Source organism: Zea mays, chromosome 6, assembly GCF_902167145.1.
Source record: "Zea mays cultivar B73 chromosome 6, Zm-B73-REFERENCE-NAM-5.0, whole genome shotgun sequence".
NCBI classification, from domain to species: Eukaryota; Viridiplantae; Streptophyta; class Magnoliopsida; order Poales; family Poaceae; genus Zea; species Zea mays.
This window is the reverse complement of record NC_050101.1, coordinates 167,212,854-167,235,054: the sequence shown is the minus strand read 5'-3', so window position 1 is coordinate 167,235,054 and position 22,201 is coordinate 167,212,854. Positions and strand designations below refer to the sequence as shown.

Below are 22,201 nucleotides of genomic sequence, written 5' to 3'. Positions count from 1 at the left end.
CGTCCATATAGCTTTCATGACCTTTTTCTACATTTCGACGGAGGAGTGTATTCACGTGTTCTGAATCTCTACTACTGCTAGCAAACTCATCATTTTGGCGACGTAAATTGTTTTACGCGCGCGCCGGAAGCTCACTAGTGCTGTCAGCTGTGACAAACCATTGCTCTCGCATGCGCAAATTGTAGTTCACGTTTACTAGTTTAATTCAGTTCCTCTGTCCCAGACGGGAGTGAGCGTAGCAGCAGCAACCGCTGATAGCAACGCCGTACGCTATTGCGACAAGAATCATTTGCAATCGCAAAATTCTTGTGCAACACTAGGATAACAAACCTCTGAAAAGTCTCAAAGCACAAAAAGGCGAACGGAGACATCGCCTGAAACGAGTAGAAAGATGAGCCAGCGCAATAACCGTCTACGTGTGCGGCCCGGATCGCTTCACGTTTCGGCTGCCCCGCGCGTTGAGCCCCACAAAATCCCTGCTACCTCAGGGCTGCGCGACACGTACCCTCGGCCAATGGTGGCGCGACACGTACCCCAAGATATTATCGATCTCCGCGCCCGTGGCGCCCATCCGGCGCCACACGTGTCGACCCGCCGGCGCGCCCTGACGCAGCGCGGCGTCCCGGTCCCCGTCAGCGATCACGCGGCCAACCTGCGGGAAGCACCGAATTACCGAAACAAGCCGAACAAAGATGATGATGACATTGACGCCGGTGACTGGGCGCCGAGTGCGCGGCGCTTCCCGCGGGCCCCCGAAGGGCGAGCGCCGGGTCGCCGGACACGCGTCCTCCACCGAGAGCCGCGGCAGCACGTGGCGGACGGGCAGCGCGGTTGGGAGCTGAGACGCGGAGCGCCGTGACGCGTGTCCCGTGCGACGGCACCACCCGGCGTTTCCCATGTCTTGTGCCGTGCAGTGCAGGTGCAGCGCTGCGCCGACATGGCTAGGACAGAGTAGCAGTACGAGTGTATGGTTCAAGATCGCGACGCCGCGAGAGTGTTCTGCAAGTTGGTTTCACGCTTGCCTTTCGTCTCGTTCAGGAACAGCACTGCCGGCCGACGCCCACCATCGCTCGCACAGGGATGAGCGCGTAAAGCTATCTTTAGGGGTGTTTGGTTTCTAGGGACTAATTTTTAGTCCCTCAATTTTATTCCATTTTAGTCCCTAATTTACTAAATATAGAAACTAAAACTCTATTTTAGTTTCCTTATTTAACAATTTATGAACTAAAATAGAATAAAGTGGAGGGACTAATGTTTAGTCCCTATAAACCAAACACCCACTTATACTAAACGATATGATCCTCTCTGAAAAGTTCAGTAAGAGCAAAAGATATTTAGAGGCGCACCTTGTTCGATGTCTGGGAGGAACTGGTCCACTTGTCGCGCGTCCCAAACGACACGAGGGGAATCGGGTCCGTGTCAGCAATCCTGACAGCGGGCGTATATAACGACCTCCGCCCCGTGAAAATTGCGCACGCTGTTATTGGCCACCGACCGAGCGAGCGCTAGTTAGGCAAGTGAGCTGCTGCTCATCATGAGTCACTAGTCAGTAGTCGCAACGCGCACGCGGTGCGAGCGTGAGGTCGTTGATGGGCGCGCAGGGATGAGCGAGAGTGCCCTGACCATCAGGCGGCTGAGCGGTGGCGGTGCCGGCGGCGGCAATGCGGGAGAGAGCGCTGGCGCCGACGGCCCCTGGGAAGAAGGAGGCGGCAATGCGGCGCGGGTCCGGGGCGTCAACGCGGGCATCATGGACGAGACGGTGCTGCAGCTGGTGTTCCGGGCGCTCAACTGGGACCCGCAGACGCTGTGCGCGGTGGCGCGGGTGAGCCGGCGCCTGCGCGCCGTGGCGGAGCGGGTGCTGTGGCGGGAGCTCTGCGCCTCGCGGGCGCCGCGGATGGTGGCGGCGCTGACGGGCGGGGCGGCCGCCTCGGCGCCGGCGGCCGGGCGCATCGGCGGCGGGTGGCCGGCGCTGGCGAAGCTCCTGCTCTTCTGCTGCGGCGCGGCGGGCGCGGGCGTGCGGGGCCACTTCGTCCCGGTCTCCCGCTTCTCCAAGACGTCCGGGCGGAGCTTCCTGTCGCGCCGCTGCGCGGGGGACCTGCTGTACGTGTCGGACCCCTGCGAGCACGCCGTGGCGGGCGCCAACGACGACGTCGGCGCCTACCGCGGCGTGTTCCGCGGGTTCATGCGCTCCCGGACGCGGGCGTGCCTGGTGGGCCACCGCACCGCGCTGGAGCCGCGCGTGCGCTGCCCCTACTGCGGCGCGCGCGTCTGGAGCATGACCGCCGCGGGGCTCGCCCCGCGCAGCGCGTCCCGCAGGCTCGGCGCCCACGAGGACCGCCTCGAGTACTTCGTCTGCGTCAGCGGCCACCTCCACGGCAGCTGCTGGCTCGCGCGCCTCTCCGACAGCGAGGGCGGCGGACCAGGCGGCGCCAGCGACGACGACGACGACGCGTCCGCCGCCGCCAGCGAGGAGGACGACGCCAGCCTCTGACGCCGATCGATCGACGGGAGGGACGTGTACAGAGAGTTTTAGTTAGCGTCAGCTTGGCATTTTCCCCACCTTGCTGTCTTCGATTCATCTTGTAAATGCAGAGGCTCTGGCGTTCTGCACTTGTGCTGTTGGCTATTGCAATGCACACCGGTTTGCCTGCTGCCATCGGATTCGGATCAGACACGCGTGTCGCGAGCCAGCCTTGTCGTTGCAACCCACAGCGTGCTTTTGAGCCCTCGCCGCCGCGGTCTGCTCGGCAGCTCGGCGTTTCACATGGGCCACGGCCAAATCTTTAAACCGGCAGTGCTGCAGTGGAGTTGATGTACTGTGTGCGGTGCGTCAACAGGATGCCGCAGCCGGACGTGCCATCCCGGACTGCCGATGCCGCGCCTGGCCCTTCACCCTTCAGCCCCTTGCAACCGGCCGAATGATGCCGTCAGGCCACGGCACGCTTGTGGTTTTCGGTGGTTTATGCTGTGGTGGACTGACGATCAAGGCTCACCGCTCACGGATGAGTGGCTCCGGGCTATTCGGTGTTTCAATCTCCGTACATACATCGAAGCCACCGTACTAGAATGTTTTTCGTGTCATCCATAGGGCTTGTTCGGCTAAAGGTGGAGCCTTGTTCGATTAGAGGTGGATTGAGAAGGGTTGAAGTCTATATAAATTTAAATAGGAGAGGATTTAATTCCTTCCAATCCCCTTTAAACTCCTTCAAACTGAACAAGCTTTTAAGGGTCTTGTCGGGTACCGTAATTAGGGGTACCCTCAACACTCCTAAACACGGCTGGAAAACGTCTTCAGAACAAACCGTAAATGCTGATAAGCACGGTTCAAGTTAAGGCCTCGTCTGCGAAGGGACGCGATCTCACCTCGCCCGCGCCCGTGCCCGGCCTCGGGCGGGAACAGTAGTCCCGGGCAGATTCACGCCTCGCCCGAGGGCCTCCACAGGCAGTGGGCGCACCCTCGGCTCGCCCGAAGCCAAGCTCGGGCGAACTTTGTCGTGCAGCGACCTCGGCCAGATCGCCTTACCAACCGACTGTATCGCATGCGCATTTAATGCGGGGATCGCCTGACACCTTATCCTGACACGTGCGCCTCAGTCGGCAAGGTCAAAATGACCGCAGTCACTTCGCCCTTTCACTGACCGTTCTGACAGGAAAACAACACTGTTCGCCCCGCTCCGGCTACTGTGCCAACCACCAAGGTAAGACTAACAACAGTAAGTAGAGATGGCAATGGGTACCCGCTACCCAAAACCCGGTAGGTTTTTGCTCTATTAGGGTATGAGTTTGGGTCAATTTCTCTACCCATGGGTTTATTAATGGGTTTAAATGGAAACCCAACGGGTACGTGGGTATGGGTTTGTTCTTCCACTACCCATACCCGCAAACCCGTGGGTTTTTAAAATCCGCCTTAAAATCAACATTCCTTATAAATATGTCTCATAATATTATTAATTGAATATGTTCTAATTGAAATAAACTTCATGTAACAAATTTTAGGCTAAAATTAGTTATCACTTGTTTCTTTTATGCTAGCTTATTAATGTATTGATTGTCATTTACATGATGAATTATTTTTTATGTTGATGTTAGTGGGTATGGGAAACTCGTTGGGTACCCGAAACCCGCATGGGTATGGGTTTGGGCAAAATTTTATACCCGTCATGGGTATGGGTTTTTTAGCGGACGTATTTTTTTCACGGGTATGGGTTTGGGCTAGTAATACCCAGTGGGTTTTTACCCATTGCCATCTCTAACAGTAAGTCACGGCCTCTCACGAGTTTGGCCTCGGACACAACAGGGAGCTCCGCCTCGCCCGACCCCAGGCCTCGGTCTCAGCCTCGGCCTCGGGGAAAGTTCTCCGCTTCGCCTGACCTCGGCCTCGGGAGGAGTCACATCCGCGCCCGACCTCAGCCTCGGCCTCGGGAGGAGTCACCGCCTCGCCCGACCTCGGCCTCGGACCGACTACGCTACAGGGGATACATCATTACCCTACCTCTAACTAGTCGCCTCAGGCTACGAAGGAACAAGACCGGAGTCACATCTAGATTACTCAGGCAACAGGTAATGATGGTTCCCCGTGTGCATCCATGACGTCAATAGTCCCCAAGCTCTCTACGGAAGCAAGGAAACGTCAGCAGGATCCATGCCGCACCGCCAGCTGCGCTTCTACAGGGCTCAAGCACTTCTTCGTCGGCCACGTTAGCACATAGCTACACCCCATTGTACAGCTGGACCATCTCCTTGTATCTATAAAAGGGGATGTCCAGGGCCTTCCTAAAGGGGGCGGGGAGAGGCAGGCAGAGTGGGAGAGACGTGGAGGAGGCTAACTCAGACGACTCAAGGCTGAACCCTCTCTCTCTCCCTCTCTCTCTCTCTCTCTCTTGCTCTCGCTCAGCTTGTAACCCCTACTGCAAGCACCCCCGGTGCAAGATAACATAAGCCTCATTCCCCCTCGTGTGTTCCATCTTGTATCAACCCATCTGGACAGGGGCACGCGGCACAAAATTCACTAGTCGGTCCGGTTGAGGGTCCCCCGGGTCCGAAACACCGACAGTTGGCGCGCCAGGTAGGGGCCGCTGCGTGTTGACAATACTTTCCCGTTGAGTTCCAGATGGACAATATTCAGCAGCCTCTTCAGCCCAGGACGGTGCTCTGCTTCGGAAGTCTCGAGTTCATGTCCCCTGACGGCGGCTACGACATGGTACGGCTCCCCCCGCAGCGCGACAACGACGGTCATCGGCTCGCCCGGCGGAGACGAACTCGACGATGACGACATCTCCACGTGGCGGAAGAGGAACACCTGAGTCAACCCCGCCACCCTCCTCGCCGGAGGAGACGGAGACGGGGCAACCATGGCTAGGCAGAGGGCAGTACCTCAACGGCTGTCGGACCAGAGCGAGTCGACGACGCCGGCACCCCTGCGGGGGACATGTTGGGCGTTATCCTCGCACCTGAGACAACGACAGGTGTCGCTTCCCAGCAACGTGCCAACCCCAAGCGGACTGATGACGCCAGCACCCTCGCGAAGGACTTGTTGGGCGTTAGCCTCGTACCTGAGATAACGGTGCATTCCGTCCCCGATGCGATTTCACCACCGTCCATCAACCAAGAGGTACCATCTGTTTTCCACCCTGTTCCCTTTAGATTCAGCTTCAATCCACCAAGCGACCCCGCTTCGGTGAGCGCTTTCGTGAGGGCATATCCTAACCTTCCGGGGTACCATATGTGGTCAACTTGGGACCGACTGACGGCCGTCTCAACCTCCGGACCCGCGGGTTCCGAGGAAGAGGACGACCCCGACGTCAGTTGGGATTTCTTCGGACTCCATGATCCCAATGCCATGCGTGACTTCATGTCCGCATGTGACCACTGCCTCTCCGGCTGCTCTGATGATGGTCACAGCCTTGACGACGAGGGTTGCGACCCAACTCGCGAGTGCTTCCACATCGATTAGGAAGATCACGACGGAGAAAACCACCTCGGCATGCCAGGAAATGATGGCGCCCTTGCGCCTGCATCTCGCGTTGAGATCCCGCGGGAGCTAGCTATGGCCCAGGTCCCCACGGGGGGTCAGGGCTCACAGCTCGAGCAACTCCGCGAGATGCAGGCCAAGCTCGATGAGGAAGCGGGGCGACTTGTGCAACTCCGGCAAAACCTCGAGCAAGAGTGGGCAAGTCGAGCGCTCGCCGGAGGAGCACGTCATCGGGCCCGGGATGTCCAGCGCCGCATTGTTGACGATGCTAGGGCAATGCTGCCCCCGGCCGTCAATGGGGCCGGCCAGGACCTGGCTGCAGTGGAGGTATTGCTTTGAACGATGCCGGAGCCATCCACTACTGAAGGGCGACGTATCCAGGGCGAACTCAAGAACCTCCTGGAAAACGCCGTAGCCCGACGAGCTGAGAGCTCCGCCTCCCGAAGGCGAGGGTGCCCCTCGGTGCATCACGTAGCATCCTCCCGACACACGCGCAAGGCCTCGGTCCACACCGAGCCTACAAGAGACGAGACACCTACAGCCAGAGATCGCCTCGGCAACGAGCAGCACCGCCGCAACCATCGAGCCCGCCTCGAGGAAAATGTGCGTCGAGGCTACCACCCCAGGCGCGGGGGACGCTACGACAGTGAGGAGGATCGGAGCCCCTCACCCGAACCACCAGACTCGCGGGTCTTTAGCCGAGCCATACGACGAGCGTCGTTCCCGGCCCGGTTCCGGGCCCCGACTACCATCACCAAGTACTCGAGGGAAACGAGGCCAGAGTTGTGGCTCGCGGATTACCGGCTGGCGTGCCAGTTGGGAGGGACGGACGACGACAACCTCATCATCTGCAACCTCCCCCTTTTCCTCTCTGACGCTGCCCGGGCCTGGCTGGAGCATCTGCCCCCTGCACAAATCTTCGGCTAGGACGACCTAGTCAAGGCCTTCGCTGGAAATTTCCAAGGCACTTACGTGCGCCCTGGGAACTCATGGGATCTCCGAAGCTGCCGCCAACAGCCAGGGGAATCCCTGCGAAAGTACATCCGACGGTTTTCAAAGCAGTGCACCAAGTTGCCTAACATCACTGACTCGGACGTCATCGGGGCATTCCTCGCTGGCACCACTTGCCGGGACCTGGTGAGCAAACTGGGGCGCAAGACACCCACCAAGGCGAGCGAATTGATGGGCATAGCCACCAAGTTTGCCTCTGGTCAGGAGGCGGTCGAAGCCATCTTCCGGAAGGACAAGCAGCCTCAGGGAAGGCAGGAGGAAGACGACCCCGAGGCGTCCGTCCAGCGTGGCACAAAGAAGAAGACCAGGAAGAAGGCGCAAGCGAAGCGCAACACCGTCGACGCGGACCTCGTCGCTGCTGCCGAGCACAGGAATCCTCGGAAGCCCCCCGGAGGGGCCAACGTGTTCGACAAAATGCTCAAGGAGTCGTGCCCTTATCACAGGTGTCCCGTCAAGCACACCCTTGAAGAGTGCGACATGCTCCGGCGTTACTTCAATAAGGCTGGACCCTCGGCGGAGGATGGCAAGGACCCAGGCAACAACAAGAAGGGAGGCAACAAAGAAGAGGAGTTCCTGGAGGTCCACAACTGCTTCATGATCTACGGCGGACAGGTGGCGAACGCCTCAGCTCGACACCGCAAGCAGGAGCGCCGGTAGGTCTGCTCGGTGAAGGTAGCAACGCCAGTCTACCTAGACTGGTCCGATAAGCCCATCACCTTCGACCAAGGTGACCACCCCGACTACGTGTCGAGCCCAGGAAGGTACCCGCTCGTCGTCGACCCAATCATCGGCAACGTTAGGCTCTCCAAGGTCCTCATGGACGGAGGCAGCAGCCTCAACATCATCTACGTCGAGACCCTAGAGCTCTTGGGGGTTGATCGGTCCGAGATCCGGGCTGGTGCAGCACCCTTCCACGGGATTGCACCCGGAAAGCATATCCTACCCCTCGGACAGATTGACTTGCCCGTCTGCTTCGGAACTCCCTCCAACTTTCGAAAGGAAACCCTCACCTTTGAGGTAGTCAGGTTCCGAGGGACCTATCACGCGGTGCTGGGAAGACCGTGCTACGCCAAGTTCATGGCCATCCCCAACTACACTTACCTCAAGCTCAAGATGCATGGCCCCAAGGGAGTCATCACCGTCGGGCCCACGTACCGCCACGCTTACGAGTGTGACGTGGAATGCATGGAGTACGCTAAAGCCCTCGCCGAGTCCGAAGCCCTCATCGCCGACCTGGATTGCTTCTCCAAAGAGGCGCCCGACGCGAAGCGGCACGCCGGCAACTTCGAGCCAGCCGAAGCAATCAAATCTGTCTCTCTCGACCCCAGCAACGATGCCAGCAAGAAAGTTAGGATCGGCTCCGAGCTCGACCCCAAATAGGAAGCAGTGCTCGTCGACTTTCTCCGCGCAAATGCCGAAGTTTTGTGTGGAGTCCCTCGGACATGCCGGGCATACCGAGGGATGTCGCCGAGCACTCACTGGACATCCGAGCTGGAGCCCGACCCGTGAAACAGCACCTGCGCCGTTTTGCTGAAGAAAAGCGCAGGGCCATAGGCGAGGAGGTCCACAAGCTAATGGCTGCAGGGTTCATCAAAGAGGTATTCCATCTAGAATGGTTAGCTAACCCTGTACTCGTAAAGAAAAAAGGTGGGAGGTGGAGGGTGTGTGTGGACTACACTGGGCTAAATAAAGCATGCCCTAAGGTTCCCTACCCTCTGCCTTGCATCGATCAAATTGTGGACTCCACCACTGGGTGCGAAACCCTATCTTTCCTCGATGCCTACTCAGGCTATCACCAAATCAAGATGAAAGAATCCGACCAGCTCGCGACTTCTTTCATCACACCATTTGGCATGTATTGCTACACTACTATGCCCTTTGGTTTGAGGAATGCAGGTGCAACATACCAAAGGTGCATGAACCATGTGTTCGGAGAGCACATCGATAGAACGGTCGAGGCTTACGTCGATGACATCGTTGTCAAAACAAGGAAAGCCTCTGACCTCCTCTCTGACCTTGAGGTAACATTCAGGTGCCTAAAAGCGAAGAGCGTAAAACTCAATCCTGAGAAGTGTGTCTTTGGAGTCCCCCGAGGCATGCTCCTAGGGTTCATCGTCTCCGAACGAGGCATCAAGGCCAACCCGGAGAAAATCGCGGCCATCACCAACATGGGGCCAATCAAAGATTTGAAAGGAGTACAAAGGGTCATGGGATGCCTTGCGGCTCTGAGCCACTTCATCTCGCGCCTCGGCGAGAAAGGATTGCCCTTGTACCGCCTCTTAAGGAAGGCCGAGCGCTTCACTTGGACTCCCGAGGTCGAGGAAGCCCTCGGAAACTTAAAGGCGCTTCTTACTAATGCGCCCATCTTGGTGCCCCCGCTGTGGGAGAAGCTCTCTTGATTTACGTAGCCGCAACCACTCAGGTGGTCAGCGCCACGATCGTAGTCGAGAGACAAAAAGAAGGGCATGCACTGCTCGTCCAGAAGCCAGTCTACTTCATCAGCGAAGTGCTATCCGAGACCAAAATCCGCTACCCGCAAATCCAGAAGCTGCTGTACGCAGTGATTCTGACACGACGGAAGCTGCGACACTACTTCGAGTCTCATCCGGTTACTGTGGTGTCATCTTTCCCCTTGGGAGAGATCATCTAGTGCCGAGAGGCCTCGGGTAGGATAGCAAAATGGGCAGTGGAACTCATGGGCGAAACGCTTTCATTTGCACCTCGGAAGGCCATAAAATCCCAAGTCTTGGCCGAATTCCTGGCTGAATGGACAGACACCCAGTTGCCAACGGCCCCAATCTAGGCCGAACTTTGGACCATGTACTTCGACGGGTCGTTGATGAAAACCGGAGCAGGCACGGGCTTGCTCTTCATCTCACCCCTCGGAGAACATGCGTGTTACGTAATACGCCTCCATTTTCCGGCGTCAAACAACGTAGTCGAGTACGAGGCCTTGGTTAATGGACTGTGCATCGCCGTCGAGCTAGGGGTTCGACGCCTCGACGCTCGTGGCGACTTGCAGCTCGTTATTGACCAAGTCATGAAGAACTCTCACTGCCGCGATTGGAAAATGGAGGCCTACTGCGACGAAGTTCGGCGCTTGGAAGATAAGTTCTATGGGCTGGAACTCAACCATGTTGCTCGACGGTACAACAAGACCGCGGATGAGCTAGCTAAGATAGCCTCAGGGCAAACGACGGTTCCCCCGAATGTATTTTCTAGGAATATATATCAGCCATCCGTCAAAATCAACGACGCGCCCGAACCCGAGGAGACCTCGACCCAGCCCGAGGTACCCTCGGCCGCCGAGGGAGAGGCCCTGCGCGTCGAGGGAGAGCAGGATAGGGTTACGCCAAACCTGAACTGGCAGACCCCGTACCTAGAATATCTCCTCCGAGGAGAGTTGCCCCTCGACAAGGCCGAAGCTCGGCGATTGGCTCGGCGCGCCAAGTCGTTCGTTTTACTGGGTGATGAAAAGGAGCTGTATCACCGTAGCCCCTCGGGCATTCTCCAACGATGCATATCCGTCGCCTAAGGACAGAAGCTGTTACAAGAAATACACTCGGGGGCTTGCGGTCACCATGCGGCGCCTCGGACCCTCGTAGGAAACGCTTTTCGACAAGGTTTCTACTGGCCGATCGCAGTGGCCGATGCCACTAGGATTGTACGCTCTTGCCGAGGGTGTCAATTCTATGCAAGGCAAACACACCTGCCCGCTCAGGCCCTCCATACAATACCTATCACTTGGTCGTTTGCTGTGTGGGGTCTGGACCTCGTCGGTCCCTTGTAGAAGGCACCTGGGGCTTCACGCATTTGTTGGTCGCCATCGACAAATTCTCCAAGTGGATCGAAGTCCGACCCTTAACCAGCATCAGGTCCGAGCAGGCGGTGGCGTTCTTTACGAATATCATCCACCGCTTTGGGATCCCAAACTCAATCATCACTGACAACAGCACGCAGTTCACTGGGAAAAAGTTCCTAGACTTCTGCGAAGACCACCACATCCGTGTGGACTAGGCCACCGTAGCTCACCCAATGACAAATGGGCAGGTGGAGCGCGCCAATGGCATGATTTTGCAGGGGCTAAAACCAAGGATCTACAACGACCTCAACAAGTTTGGCAAGCGGTGGATAAAAGAGCTACCCTCGGTGGTTTGGAGTCTGAGGATGACGCCGAGCCGGGCCACAGGCTTCTCGCCGTTTTTCCTAGTCTATGGGGCCGAGGCCATCTTACCCAGGACTTGGAATACGGTTCCCCGAGGACAAAGGCTTACGACGACCGAAGCAACCAGGCCAGCCGAGAAGATTCATTGGACCAGCTAGAAGAAGCTCGGGACGTAGCCTTGCTACACTCAGCGCGGTATCAGCAGTCCCTGCGACGCTACCACGTCCGAAGGATTCGGCCCTAAGGTTTCCAGGTGGGAGATCTGGTGCTTTGGCTATGACAAGACACCCGAGGGCGCCACAAGCTTACTCCTCCCTGGGAAGGGCCGTTCATCATCGCTAAAGTTTTGAAGCCCAGGACATACAAGCTGGCCAACGATCAAGGCGAGGTCTACAGCAACGCTTGGAACATCGAACAGCTACGTCGCTTTTACCCTTAAAATGTTTCAAGTCATTTATGTACCTCGGTCCCTTTACATGTACAAATAAAAAGTCTAGCTGTCAAGGGAGGATCGGCCTTGCCTCAGCAAAAACCGACCCTCCCTCGGGGGCTAGAAGGGGGGAACCCCCTCTGCATCAAAATTTTCCTCGGAAAAGTTTTCTACCAAAACGTCTTTCGTGCCTTTCGACTATGTCGATAGTGGAATCCCAAAAACGAGCGAGTGAGACCTTGAACGGCAAGGCTGACCGAGCCGAGAGACTCCTACGCCTCTGGGATACAGATACCTCACTCATCACCTTCCGTGAAAGGCAGCTCATGCTCGGATAAGTGATCCTGCTACCGAACAAGTCCTAACGCTCGGGTAGAAAACGACTTTCATACCATTTCGACTATATCGATAACAGAAACCTAAAAACGAGCGAGAGAGACCTTGAACGGCAAGGCCGACCGAGCCGAGGGACTCCTACGCCTCCGGGATATGGATACCTCACTCGTCACCTTCCACGAAGGGTAGCTCACGCTCGGATAAGTGACTCAGCTACCGAACAAGTCCTAATGCTCAAAACGAGAGGAAAGGAAACACAGCTTTAAACTCCGACATTGAAAATGTTTAGGCCTCAGCGGCCGCGAGAAACATACGCATACTTAAAACAAACTGTTTCTGCAGGCTCAGACATTGGCAGGGGGAGGAGCAGTACCCTCGGCGTCGTTTCTGCCCTCGGCAGAATCTGGCCCGGCCTTAGATGGCAACATGGGCAGAAGGACCTCCACCTCGAAGGAGGAAGCCAGCACGGCGCTTGGGCCCTCGACAGCCGTGTCAAGCCTCTAGACCTCGGCTAAGGCGACCTCCTCTTCGTCGGGTAAGCAGTACCCTCGCTGACCCACTCTAGATCCACGTCGTAGTGGGAGGCGAGGACGGCGAAGGCCCGCCTAACGCCGTGATGCAGCGCCCTGCGGAGTCTGCTACGCACATGGCCGCCTAAGGCCCGCAGGTGACTCTGGGGGGAGCTACCCGAGGGGACGTCGTCGAGGCCAAAGGCCAGGCAAAAGGCCGAGATAGCCTCGGACATGGCCACGCGGTCGGCCTCCTTCTGCTCAGCCGCCTGGGCAAGTGCCTTGCAGTTCTTGACAGACTCGTTAAGAGCCGTCTCGAACCCTGCAGACAGCCGGACAACGTTCTTCAGACACGAGGTGAAGAATGGAGACAAACAAAGTCACAAAGCGGGCAAAACATACCTTCGGCCTGGGCACGCTGCTGGGAGGCCACGGCTTGGGCAGATTGGGCAGACCCAACGGCCACGACCAGGCCCTCCGCAAGGGTCCCGGCTCGAGCAGACGCCTCGGCTAGCCGCTCCGTAGCCTCAGCCAGCTGACCCCTAAGGGCCTCAGCCCGGCTCACGGCCTCGGCAGCTTGGCTCCGAGATTGGTCCCGCTCACCGATGGCCTGGCCAAGCTCCATCTGCCGCTGCTGCATCTCCTCGGCCTGGGAAGCCACCTGCTCCCGGGCCGACGAAGCCTCTGTCCGTGCCGACACCGCCTCCGCCCGCGCCGCCGCTGCCTCCGACTTCAGCTCATCACAGAGCAGCCGAAGGTCCGCCACCTCGGCGCTTCGTTAGGCGAGGCGCTCGTTCGCCTTAGAAAGCGCAGCCCACTAGGACCGCAGCGAATCCCAAACATCGCTCTCGCGACGGATGAACAGCGACTTGGCGGTGCTCATGTCCGCGAGCTCCTGAGGGAGAAAAACGGGATGTCACGAAGAATGCACTAATCGCGCGAGGCATACGCCTAAATCCTTACCTGGAAGACCCTAGGAACTTCCCTAGAAAAAATTTCCATGGTCATCCAGAGCGATCTCATCGCCGCCTTGGTATATTCACGAAAATTACCCCGGAGCTGCTGCTCCAACTCGTCGTTAAGGGAAAGGAGGGGCTCCGAGGTGTCGCGGCCCCAGAACAGGAGCGGCTGCCCACACCACTCGTTGAGATTGAGCTGCATGGGGATAAGGCCGCTGCTCCCCAAGATGGGCCACGGTTCTGCACGCCCCGCGACCGAGGCGTCGGGTCCCCTGCAGTCGATGCATCGGGCGCCGCCGCCGCCGACGTGTCGGGCCTCTCCTCAGCCAAAGTGACAAGCCTCCGCTCACCGACATCGGCAGCAACGGCCGCCCCATGGTCGAAAACGGGGAGGTCGGGGAGGACCACGGGCAGCGGCGTCTCAGCCATCCTGACATCGGCGGCGACGGGCGGCTCTGCGAGCGAATCAGCGACGGCCCCAGCAGGAGTCGATGCTGGCGCTGGCAACAAGTCAGCCAGGCTCGAGGCCGCGGCCGTGTCAGCGGCCTCCCCTGGCATGATGGCCACTCCAACAGGGGGGTCAGCCTGGGAGGATTGCCCCATGGCAGCTCGTGCCGCCTGGGCCCCCCGTCGGAGGGCGCCTTGTGCGGAGGCCAACCAACCGGCATGGTGCGCCGCAGCACCGGCTGCAGAAGCTGTCCCCGTCTTAAGGGCCTTCATGGGGGTCAGACCAGCCGAGCCCTCCCTTCGCTTGCTGAAAGAAAGAGAGAGAGAGAGCAAGTTCAAGACACACAAAAAAAGCCAAAACAGAGGTATCCTCAGATACTTACCTGCTCCAGGGCAAGGCTAATCGTGCCCGCGGGGAGGCGCCTCGGGCCCCGATCTCCGCAGGCGCTGCCGAGGGTTGCCCCGCTACCGGCTTCGGCGCCGCTTCCACCTCAGGCACCCGAGGCGTCGAGGGGGCGGCCTGCCCAGGCGTCGTCCTGACGGCCGAGGGACCAACCTCCTGTATAGCCAGCACAGGCACTTGCTCTTGGGGGACAGGCGGATCGGCCTGACCCCCCGGAGTCACCCCGATTATCTCAGCCAAGGGGTCAAGTACCCCCTCAGCCCGCCTCCGCTCCTCGGACCGAGACCCCGGCGTCCCGGCTCCTAGCTCTGGTGGCGCCAGCCCACCTAGAGGCTGGCTTGACAACCCCTAGTCCAGCCTTGGATCCGAGCTGAGGCCAAGCCAAGCCGCCATGTCGTCGTCTTCATCATCATCATCGTCGTCATCATCGTCAGGCGTGTCCGGCGATGACTCCAGCGGGAGCCCATCCCTTGCCTGCCTCCGACGACGCTTCTCCAAGGCTTCCCGAGCTCGCATCCTCTCGTGAGCCTGGGCCTTTTCCGCGTCCTTCTTCTCCTTTTCCTTCTTCGCGGCGAGCCTACGCGCGGCTCAGTCCGCCGCGTCCTCCGGGACCGGTGGCCGGGAGAGTTTAAAACCCCTCAACCCCTGGGGACGAACAAAAATCCCAACAGTAAGAATCAAAGACGTAAAAAACTCAGCGCAAAACAGGAGGAGGATTAGACACTTACCAGGGACATGTAGCCATGGTCGGGGCGCATCGAGGGCTGGCTAAGGACGCCAGCATCCGACCTCCCTACCGTACCCGCTACCTGCCTGAGGAGGTCGTCGGCAGAGAGAGAGGCCAAGGACATCCGCGAGCCCTCCAAATCGACCCCCGGCTCCATCTCTGAGAGCCGCAACCGCCGCTCTACCAAAGGGAGCACCCTCCGGCGATGGATAGCGGCGACAACCCCCGCAGCGGTAAGGCCCTCATCTCGTAATTTCTGCAAGGCACGCAGAATAGGCTGGAGCTTCTCCTGGTTCTCGCGTGTGGCCCCCCAGCGCCAGTTATTTTGCCGGCGGCGGTCACCACTCGTTGAGAAAATAGCGGAAGCATCCCGTCGTCGTTCCGGAGACAAAACCACCGGTTCTGCCACCCCTTGTTCGAAGATACAAGGGAGGCAGGGATGTACTGCTGCGCACGCCCCGACCTCAGCTGGAGGGTGCAGCCACCGTCCCGCACCGCCATGCGGACCTTCTTCACATCCGTCGACGCGGCGAAGAACTCCGCGGAAAAGAGATGGGTCCACAGGTCCCAGTGAGGGTCAATCCCCAAAAACCCCTCGCAAACCGCCGCAAAAATGGCCGCTTGCGCAATGGAGTTGGGGTTGAAGTTATGCAGCTCCACCCCGTAGTGGTGCAGGAGCGCCCGCATGAAGCGGATCGCCGGCACCCCGAACCCACGCTCATGGAAGAGGATGAAACTGACCACGTACCCCACGGCGGAGTCGGGTCGGCCTCGCTCCCGGGGGCCATCCACTCAGGCTGCGGCCCGCCGGAGAGGACGAAGCAAACCGTCGGAAACAAGGGCCTCCAGATCCTCCACAATAACGGTGGAGAAAGGCCACGGGTCGCGCGGCGGAACGACGGTCGCCTTGTCAACCATCATCGAGCGGAAGCGGTGGAGGCGGAGAGGATGAGGTGCGCGGTTTTCTCTTCTCTGGCCTTTCTCTTAGGTTGCGGAAACCAAAGCAGAAGGCAAGCGCAAACGGCAGGGTAGAGAACCACCGCCGGCCCCTCTTTCGGGTATATAAAGGCCCAGGCGAGATCCACCCAAAACTTCACCCGAACCCGTCGCAAAATTCAAACTCGAAGGTGAAACGGTTTTTCTGTTCCTCGAGCGACTCGCGCACACGCAACAGATGCCCCGCGAATCGTCCGTCCCGTCGCATTAACTCCCTGGCAGGGCAAGCGACACCTCTGACAGGCGAAGCGGGCGCCGTTTCACCACTGTCATGATGACCGCGTCAAAAAAGGTGCGCCACATTATTTAAATTCATATCCTTTTCCTCTCTCTCTCACTCTTGCCACAGGGATCGGGAAAGGGGGATATTCCGGAAAAGGATCCTTCTCAGCGAAGGAAACGGGCCCCGAGCCCTCCTACTGATCAGGGGTTCGAAGGTTGCGCCCCACAGGGTTCGGCAACTGCCCCAGAGCACTCAGGCTCCGAGCCCTTTACTGAGCAGGGGTTCGAAGGCTGGCCCTCGGAAGGGTTTGACAGCCGCCCTAGAGCACGCAGAGTCAGTGATGACCCTGGGTATGTCCGTTACATGGCCGAGGCTCGGGCTGTGCTCCCGAGGTACCCTAGGACATATCCGAGACCAGCAGGAACGATTTTGTAATGGAATCCCACCGGAGGGAGGCATCGAGCCCTCGGACCCTACCAAATGGGCCCGGGTCCAGCAAATCACCTGCAGGTACTTTTGGAGCGCGCCTCTGGGCCACTAGTCGACCCTTATCGAACAGGGCTCGGACGTCCACTCGGATTACCCGTTAGCAACTCACTGGAAACACCATGTTCAGCGCCCACCGAGGGTAGCATGGCGTGTTCCCCCTTCTCCTTGCGGAAAGGCGACGAAGGGGCGTATAATAAAAACTGAGACGGTCCTCGATCGTCCTCTCGCTCCGTGCAGAGGCTCGGGGGCTGCTCTCGCACCAGGCTACGGCCTGATTGTTGACCACATCAACAAACCAACCTGAAAACTCGGAGCCTGACCATGCACCCGGGCTGCGGCCGGGCCGCGTGAGGGGACAACAAGGCCGACCAAGGAATCACAAGAAAAATTAAGACCTCAGAGGAGTCAAACCACTCCTCCGAGGCCTCAGGGGCTACACCCGACGGGTGCGCTCGCGCGCACCCATCAGAACAAAATATAACCAAGAAAGGCTGGTCCCCTTACAAAAAATCCGACAGAACCTCCAAGCGAGTGCCTACACTCCCTTCGAGGCTCGGGGGCTACTGTCGGGTACCGTAATTAGGGGTACCCCCAACACTCCTAAACACGACTGGAAAACGTCTTCAGAACAAACCGTAAAGGCTGATAAGCACGGTTCAAGTCAAGGCCTCGTCTGCCAAGGGACGCGATCTCACCTCGCCCACGCCCGGCCTCGGGCGGGAACAGTAGTCCCGGGCAGATTCACGCCTCGCCCGAGGGCCTCCACAGGCAGTGGGTGCACCCTCGGCTCGCCCGAAGCCAAGCTCGGGCGAACTTTGTCGTGCAGCGACCTCGGCCAGATCGCCTTAGCAACCGACCGTATCGCATGCGCATTTAATGCGGGGATCGCCTGACACCTTATCCTGACACGCGCGTCTCAGTCGGCAAGGTCGAAATGGCCGTAGTCACTTCGCCCTTTCACTGACCGTTCTGACAGGAAAACAGCACTGTTCGCCCCGCTCTGGCTACTGTGCCAACCACCAGGGTAAGACTAACAACAGTAAGTCACGGCCTCTCCCGAGTTCGGCCTCGGACACAACAGGGAGCTCCGCCTCGCCCGACCCGAGGCCTCGGTCTCAGCCTCGGCCTCGGGGGAAGTTCTCCGTCTCGCCCGACCTCGGCCTCGGGAGGAGTCACATCCGCGCCCGACCTCAGCCTCGGCCTCGAGAGGAGTCGCCGCCTCGCCCGACCTCGGCCTCGGACCGACTACGCTACAGGGGATACATCATTACCTACCTCTAGCTAGCCGCCTCAGGCTACGAAGGAACAAGACCGGAGTCACATCTAAATTACTCCGGCAACAGGTAATGATGGTTCCCCGTATGCATCCATGACGTCAATAGTCCCCAAGCTCTCTACGGAAGCAAGGAAACGTCAGTAGGATCCATGCCGCACCGCCAGCTGCGCTTCTACAGGGCTCAAGCACTTCTCCGTCGGCCACGTTAGCACATAGCTACACCCCCATTGTACAGCTGGACCATCTCCTTGTATCTATAAAAGGGGATGTCCAGGGCCTTCCTAAGGGGGGCGGGGAGAGGCAGGCAGAGTGGGAGAGACGTGGAGGAGGCTAACTCAGACGACTCAAGGTTGAACCCTCTCTCTCTCCCTCTCTCTCGCTCTCGCTCAGCTTGTAACCCCTACTGCAAGCACCCCCGGTGCAAGATAACATAAGCCTCATTCTCCCTCGTGTGTTCTATCTTGCATCAACCCATCTGGACAGGAGCACGCGACACAAAATTCACTAGTCGGTCTGGTTGAGGGTCCCCGGGTCCGAAACACCGACATGTCTTATCCAGGGTCTTATCCAGAGTCTGTTTCTCCAGACACAGAATCCAAGGTATAGCATGAGATGTGTTTGGATATCTAATGTATTTTCAAAATCAGATCCCAAAAATCTACTGCGAACCAAACCCGGTCTATGTTTTACTGAGGCCATTCCAAAATGGCCACTTACTGGAGACAAAGCGTCTACATGTTACGGACAACGGCCAGAGCCCAGAGGTATAGAATGTTGGTTGTTGCCTGCCTTGTGTTCGAAGCGATAATGCTTTGGATAGAGCCCACTAGCTCGTGGTCTTCCTCTTCCCCCCATGTGCATCAATGGCGGTCGGAGAAGGACGAAAAACTCGGTGACTTGTGACTTGCTAGTTCCGCAACAGCAGATCAAACAATCTGATCGGTCCTAAGAAATCCTCTGCTTTCTGAAGAGTCTGGACGCAAACAAACAAGGGCCCCAGTCCACAAAATTTCAGTCACTTGAATGTAACTCGAAAACTAACTATCTGGTCCAGGCAAATTCTGAAGCACAAGTAGAAGACCTCACCAGGTGCATGGCTGAGAAAGGCCAGTCTTTGTTTCAGGCAGATGCTGCAGCACCAATGTTCGACAGATTTCGTTTTTCGGCAGGCACAAAAACACTTAAGAATTAATGCAGTCCCAACAAGCAGATTTAAAAGAAGCAGGCACTACGAGATCGCTTGTTTGCCAACCTTGCTCCGTCACAGGGTTCCAAGCAACTGTAATTCCAAAACCCCAACACTATGCACCTAACTCGGCTTGTATTGAAAGCTGAAGCTGCTGTTGAAACCATCGCGATCGCAATAAGGGGGTACCACGCAGACGCAGCAGCCGGGAGATGCAGGACCGGACCCGGACGTATATGTCCACTGTTATCATGTTCACCAACCAACAACCAACCTCGTTCGATCAAGCAGTGGACCAAGATGCAAATTGAAATGCTATACTCCCAGAGGTAGTATAATATATAATATTTGATCTCAACAAGCACGCCAAATTATGAGCTATGCATCCCAACCTAGTTCTATAAAAAAGCAAGCAAAATCAATGAGCTATGATCCCCACCCGAGCACATGACATGATTCTGGAGCTGCAGCCTAGGCCTGTTGGCATGTCAAAAGCAAACGTTCTTTGATTTTTTTTTACCACAAAGCGGAGTATGAAACTAAAGTACTACAAAGCTGATCCACACAACACGCCGACCGGTCCACGAATAAACAGAAACTTCGCAGGCAGAAAGACTCAGCTCGTAGATTACTGTAAGCTCATTATATATCGAAAATAGCCACCAAATTAACCATCTGCAGGAGTACATCTGTAGTCCCCTAATCTACTAGTAGAACAAATAAATGTAGACAATGGGCAAAGAGAGGTAGTGAGGAATGGCCGCCTTCCTGTAGATCAGAAGTGTCTATAAATAAATAGCAGGACAAAGTTCTCCAGCAAAGCAGGTGCATATTTCCTAAACCATAAATACTTCTGATTTGCTCTTCAGACCCAGAGTTAAAGATGTGCAAGCAACCGGCACACACCTCCTTGAAAGCAACCGCAGACCTAACACCAGTCTTTGCACCTTGCATCAGATGCCCTGTACAATATTCCAGCAAAATTACAAGTTTAGGACACCAAAATGACCGAGTAGAACAACAAAATGCTAGGCTTTATTGGTTTCGACTATTTCTTATTTTGTCGCAGTTCCAGGCTAGTGGTAACCTGTTCACAGAACAATTTTTTTTAGAATTCTATTTCATTTGTGTAAACAAAACAGATGCCTTCAGTAGCCAATGGTCCACAATGCAATATTGATTTTTGATTGCCACAAACGTTAGATGTAAACATAACGTCTTTCTCAAGATGAACTCTTATATCACAATGCAAGCTAACAAAAAACACTTCTCTCACATGTAAGTGACAATGGTAGCAATATCATGAATGTATCGAGAACCAACCAATATGGGGAAGCCAGGATCAGATCTGGCCCTCTAGGCCTGATTGTCGCTCTTGCGATCACTGTGTCCATCGCGCTCCTGCAAGAGCGACCCGGCCTCCTCATCAGCCTGTGTGGCTTTCTTCTGTGCCTCCTTAGCCTTGAGCGCCTGCAGCTTGACATGATTGTAGTAGCCCACCCCTAAAAACGCGATCCCGTACCCGAACAGGTTGATCGGTGTGACGGTGTCACGGATCACAGACCACGAGAAGGCAATCAACAGCCAGTCCTTGACTACTCCCGCGACGTTCATGGTCAGCGCCGAGGTCTTGCCGACCAGCAGGAAGACGGCAAGGTTGAGCGCAAAGGCGCAGAGTGAGTTCGTCCCAAAGACGAAAAAATCCGGTTGGAAGGTACCGACGGCGCGCAGCCTGGGCAGCTCGACGAAGGCCCAGGGCACGAGGAGGAAGCAGAAGCAGCACGGCGCGACATAGTAGAGCGAGGTGATAGGGTTGAGCGAGATGCCCTTGGACGTGAGCAGGATCTGGATGAGCACGAGCCGCGTGGCCTCGAAGGCGACGGCGGCGAGCTGCAGCGCGACGCCGCGCACGTCGAAGCGCGCCTCGCCGTAGGCGGCGATGGCAACACCGAATGAGATGGAGAGCATGTTGAGCATGGAGGAGGACCTGAAGGTCTCCTTCTTGAAGAGGACGCCGATGGAGTAGACGGCGACGGGCATCAGCGCCTTGAGCATCTGGATGAATGACACGGACAGGTAGATATAGGCGGAGTTGGAGAACCAGAGCGACATCGCGTAGAGCGCGCCGATGGGGACGACGGAGGAGGTGTAGAACTGCGGCGTCATGGAGGGCGATGTGGGGAGGTCGACGACGCGGAGGACGCGGACGAGCGCGACGGCGAGGGATGAGCAGAAACCCATGTGCACCATGGTGAGGGAGATGGGGAAGGGCCAGTTGTACATCTTTGGGTCGAGGATGTACTTGTTGTAGACGATGACGGAGAAGGAGAGGAAGATCCACACCGCCACGTAGAAGTAGGAGAGGAGCACCTTCCGGAGCACCGAGTCAGACATGCCGCCGGCGACACCGCCACCGCCGTCACGCCCCATGTCGCCGCCGCCGCCGCTGCCGCTGCCGCCCTGCTGGACCTCTTGATGGTGGTGGTGCAGCGGGAGGGGGAGGAGCAGGCGTTGGTGGCGGCGGATCTGGATCCGGAGGCGGGAGAGCTGTGAAAGCGCGGCGCAAGGGTGGAGGAGGGGGCGGATCTGAGGATTTGAGGAAGAGGTCGGGATGGGTCGGGGGTTTAGGTGGGCTGGTTGGGGGAGCGTGGACTGGGCGCGGTGGCCACGTGGAGAATCGTTGCGTGTTCGCATGTTCGGTAGGGAATATTAGTTTCTTCTCGCTTTTTAAACAAGGAAAAGAGCGATTTAGGGCTTGATTTACGTTAGGTTTTATTGTGGGCCTTTGACTTGTCTTTTCTTTGTTTTATGGAAATATTTAAAGGTGGATCGCTTGACATCGTACCGCGTGATTACTGTAGGCAGCGGCTCCACTGCTCCATATAAATAGAAAATCTGTCTGTATCTCTTTTTTAAGAAATATTCTTTCAGAAATATATATTTGTATACTCAGATATACATCGTATATATAGTAAAATATATATCTAGAAAAGCTAAAATAATTTATAATTTTAAAAATAAAAAAATTATAATATCTAAGTCATTGAGTAAACTATTCCTGCCAAAATCTACC

The 22,201-nt window shown here is 57.1% G+C and overlaps 2 protein-coding genes across 2 annotated transcripts; one reads left to right on the top strand and one right to left on the bottom strand.

The window, feature by feature from the left end:
* Window positions 1-1,483: 1,483 nt before the first annotated feature.
* LOC103630537 (EID1-like F-box protein 3) lies at window positions 1,484-2,670 on the top strand. Its single transcript, XM_008651590.4, has one exon. It carries the CDS (start codon window positions 1,604-1,606, stop codon window positions 2,489-2,491), a length of 888 nt encoding a protein of 295 aa, XP_008649812.1. The 5' UTR covers window positions 1,484-1,603; the 3' UTR covers window positions 2,492-2,670.
* A 17,106-nt stretch (window positions 2,671-19,776) lies between these two features.
* LOC100273433 (uncharacterized) lies at window positions 19,777-21,768 on the bottom strand. Its single transcript, NM_001147870.2, has 2 exons — window positions 20,452-21,768; window positions 19,777-20,090 (listed from the first exon to the last, which is right to left on the bottom strand). The coding sequence occupies exon 1, from the start codon at window positions 21,556-21,558 to the stop codon at window positions 20,485-20,487; it is 1,074 nt and encodes a 357-aa protein (NP_001141342.1). The 5' UTR covers window positions 21,559-21,768; the 3' UTR covers window positions 19,777-20,090; window positions 20,452-20,484.
* Window positions 21,769-22,201: the final 433 nt, after the last annotated feature.